The sequence below is a fragment of the Alexandromys fortis genome, unplaced genomic scaffold, assembly GCF_014885135.2.
Source record: "Alexandromys fortis isolate MF-2015 unplaced genomic scaffold, M_Fortis_MF-2015_v1.1 scaffold_51, whole genome shotgun sequence".
Taxonomy (NCBI): Eukaryota; Metazoa; Chordata; class Mammalia; order Rodentia; family Cricetidae; genus Alexandromys; species Alexandromys fortis.
Genome location: NW_026067925.1, coordinates 2,656,891 through 2,660,553, shown reverse-complemented (window position 1 = coordinate 2,660,553; position 3,663 = coordinate 2,656,891). Strand labels below are relative to the sequence as shown.

The 3,663-nt window shown below is 41.3% G+C and overlaps 1 protein-coding gene across 1 annotated transcript; it reads left to right on the top strand.

The window, feature by feature from the left end:
* Window positions 1-2,262: 2,262 nt before the first annotated feature.
* Window positions 2,263-3,210, top strand: Or10z1 (olfactory receptor family 10 subfamily Z member 1). The gene has a single exon (XM_050142802.1). The coding sequence runs from the start codon at window positions 2,263-2,265 to the stop codon at window positions 3,208-3,210; it is 948 nt and encodes a 315-aa protein (XP_049998759.1).
* Window positions 3,211-3,663: the final 453 nt, after the last annotated feature.

The following is a 3,663-nucleotide window of genomic DNA, read 5'->3' as shown; positions in this document are numbered from 1 at the left end:
AAGACTGCTGAAATGATGGACATTGTGTGTAATTATACATTCTCTCTTATTTTGTTTGTAATGATTCATGTCTATAAACACTGCTATAAATAATTCCATAATAACTTTAACTGGCATGGGCTTAAAATTCATGCTAAAATTCCAAGATCACCAACTAAAACTGTCAAGAAAAACAGTCATAAAACTTGAATTTATGCTAATACTTAACTTTATTTCAAATATTTCTCATCTTTTGCATGTTTATAACTGGTGGAAGGTTATCAGGAATAGTACTGAAGTAGAAAGAATACTTTTTAAAAAACATCTTTATTATGTCAAAATCTGGATATAGACCTTTCAGCTTTGTAGAAAAAGAAAGAAGATGAAAATAGACAATGTTACTTTTTAAAAAAAGAGCAGCAATGAGTAAGGGAAAGATGAGGGTAAAGGAATGTATTAACACTTAGAGATCAGGATCATCTTCCCAATGGCCTTGAGGCTGGACACATTATGACAAAGTTGAAACAAACTCCTCAGTCCACAATAAGAAAATATTTTATCTGTGAATTCAAAAGCGCAATTCCCAAGTACTAGGATCTTGGATGAGTCATTTCAACTTTACAGGACTCATTTCCCTGTCCAGAAAATGTAATTTAACCTTATCTTCATTATTCTAAATTTTTTTTTGTTTTTTCGAGACAGGGTTTCTCAGTGGTTTTGGAGCCTGTCCTGGAACTAGCTCTTATAGACCAGGCTGGTCTTGAACTCACAGAGATCTGCCTGCCTCTGCCTCCCGAGTGCTGGGATTAAAGGCGTGCGCCACCACCGCCCGGCCATTATTCTAACTTTTAAAAGAGATTTAGTGTGTAAAAATAATATATTTATTGTATCCTAGATACACAAACTATTGTGGCTTGAATCATGACCTTAGCTTCTCTTTTTTCACATCCCCTTTCACTGCTTTCCCCAGAAGGATCACCCCAAATGATAACAAGCAGCACAATTAGATGTGTTTCCTGAAACAGCAACCACTGGGACCTGAGAATCCTTCGAGAGAAGCTCTTTGGAGAGAAGCAGATACAATTCATTCACCACCTGGGGCTGAAGTTGAGGTAGGAAGCTTCCTGGTATCACTTGGAGACATCACGATGCTATGAGTAGGAGCTTCTGAGCTGGACCACAAGTCTTTCTCTTGCAGAGCAGTCTTCTGAGAGCTGTCTATGGCATGGCTACCAAAAAGCAGGACTCGGTCCCACTGTGAACTTCTTTATGTGAGTGAAGACCCCCCTTTCTCCCACATTACAGCCTGCTCTCATTCATGCCTTGGCTCACAGCAAATCTGGGGGTGGGAAATGAAGTGGTGCTTGATGGAGGATCATCAGACGGCTGACGACGGCTGATCTTCGGTTGATAGATGACTGATGCACAGCCTCTGCTTTACCCTGTTCTTCCTCCAGTGCTTTGCATGTTGGTGACATGAAAAAGAAACCTGCTCCACTCAGGGAAGGGGTTTGCACAGGAGCAGAATGTCTTGGGGGGAGTAATTGTATAGATACAATCAATTTAGATTGTGCAAGGTACTTAATCTACACTTACTAAACATAATTATCCCACAGTGTCTGAAGAGATCAATCATTGTGTGAGATAGCAATGTTGAAGTATAAAACAGAAAATCTGTTCTCTAGTTCTGCTTTGCTTTGACCTCAAAAAAGTTACCTCTGTTAACCTTTCTTGCTGAATATAAGGAACATTTAAAATCCTTTCCCCTTTACTGTACATTTTAGTAGGCAAAGTATTTGTGTTTGTCTAAATGTATATTCCCAGGTAGAAGGTCAGGATGAATGAATACAAGGTGCATGTATTTTCAAACTTGGCTATATGTGAATACATGTGCATTCATTACAAAAAAGGACAACTTATTAGCAGTGTGGTAATTAATTGAAGAGGTATAACATAGTTTGAGTGTGAAGTACATATATGTGTGTGTTTTCCTATATTTGCCTAAATGTACTTAGACATATAGGATTTTATGTTAATTTGAATGTAATGATTGGTTATCCATAACATACACAGACATGTATAGGCTGTACCTACATATGCTTGTGTCTAATGCAGTACATATTTTTCTAAAGTTTAATTACAGTATAAATCAGAGATTCTTTTGTGTGTGTGTCCCCTATAGGCACAGAGAGGAAAGAATCCATCTCACCTGCATCTAAAGAGGCCAAACATCTTCTGGCATGGTGGAAGAAATCAACAGAATTAGCAGGACCATCAATCAGAATGGCACAGAACAATGCCACCTGCTGGAGGGGCTTTGTCTTCCTGGGCTTCTCTAGCTTTGGGGACCTTCAACTTCTGCTGTTTGTCTTATTCCTCTCTTTGTATCTTGTCACCATCACCAGCAACATCTTCATCATCATAGTGATCAGGCTGGACAGCCATCTGCACACACCCATGTATCTCTTCCTTTCTTTCCTGTCCTTCTCTGAGACCTGTTACACATTGGGAATCATCCCGAGGATGCTCTCTGGTCTGGTTATGGGGGGACAGGCTATATCCTTTATGGGATGTGCTACCCAGATGTTTTTCTCTGCTTCCTGGGCTTGTACCAACTGCTTCCTCCTGTCTGTTATGGGCTTTGACAGGTATGTGGCCATTTGTGCCCCGCTACATTATGCCAGCCGTATGAACCCCACCCTCTGTGCCCAGCTAGTGGGCACCTCCTTCTTGAGTGGATACCTTTTTGGACTAGGAATGACACTAGTCATTTTTCGCCTCTCGTTCTGTAGCTCCCATGAGATCCAGCACTTTTTCTGTGATACACCCCCGGTGCTAAGCCTCGCCTGTGGGGATACAAGACTAAGCGAGCTGGGAATCCTCATCCTCAGCCTGCTGGTTCTCTTGGTTTCCTTCTTCTTAATTACCGTCTCCTATGCCTACATTCTGGTGGCAATCCTGAGGATCCCTTCCGCGGACGGGCGGAGGAAAGCTTTCTCTACTTGTGCCTCACATCTCACGGTGGTCGTTATTCACTATGGCTGTGCCTCCTTCATGTACCTGAGGCCCAAAGCCAGCTACTCTCTTGAGAGGGACCAGCTTATTGCTGTCACCTACACTGTGGCAACTCCTCTCCTCAATCCTATTGTTTATAGTCTGAGAAACCGTGCTGTGCAATCAGCTCTGAAAAATGCTCTCCGAGGGAGTTTGCTAGGTAAAGGAAGAAAATAAAAGACACTGCCCTTTGTGTAAGCAAGTCCTAGACCAGGTTCAATCCAAGGGGCCAGATATTCCAAAATTTTGGCAAAACCACCGTATCTCAAAGCCCACATCCCTCCTCTGCTTTTCCTCCTAGGATACCTGAAAGAATAAGACAGGATTTCTTGCTCTGGTCACTGTGCTCAACTTGATGAGCTCAAAATCTTAATATTCACCTTCCGTCTCATGAACGTCACTCCCAATTATCAAAATTCAACAAGACATATGAATTTTCTTTATTCATTAAGATCATTATGAATTTCCCAGCTGAGCTAAAAAGGTGAGAGGGAACTTCAGAGTGTTTAAGTTCAAGGCTGAATTGTCAGAATCCAGGTACATTGGAGAGAACTGTAACATGATTACACAATGAGAGTATTTGACCAATAATGTTCTTCTAATGTCTGAAACTCAGCATGCAACAGTCCA

Bases quoted from the DNA above. Each gene is read 5' to 3' on its own strand.
- Or10z1 (XM_050142802.1), top strand. From the start codon at position 2,263: ATGGCACAGAACAATGCCACCTGCTGGAGGGGCTTTGTCTTCCTGGGC.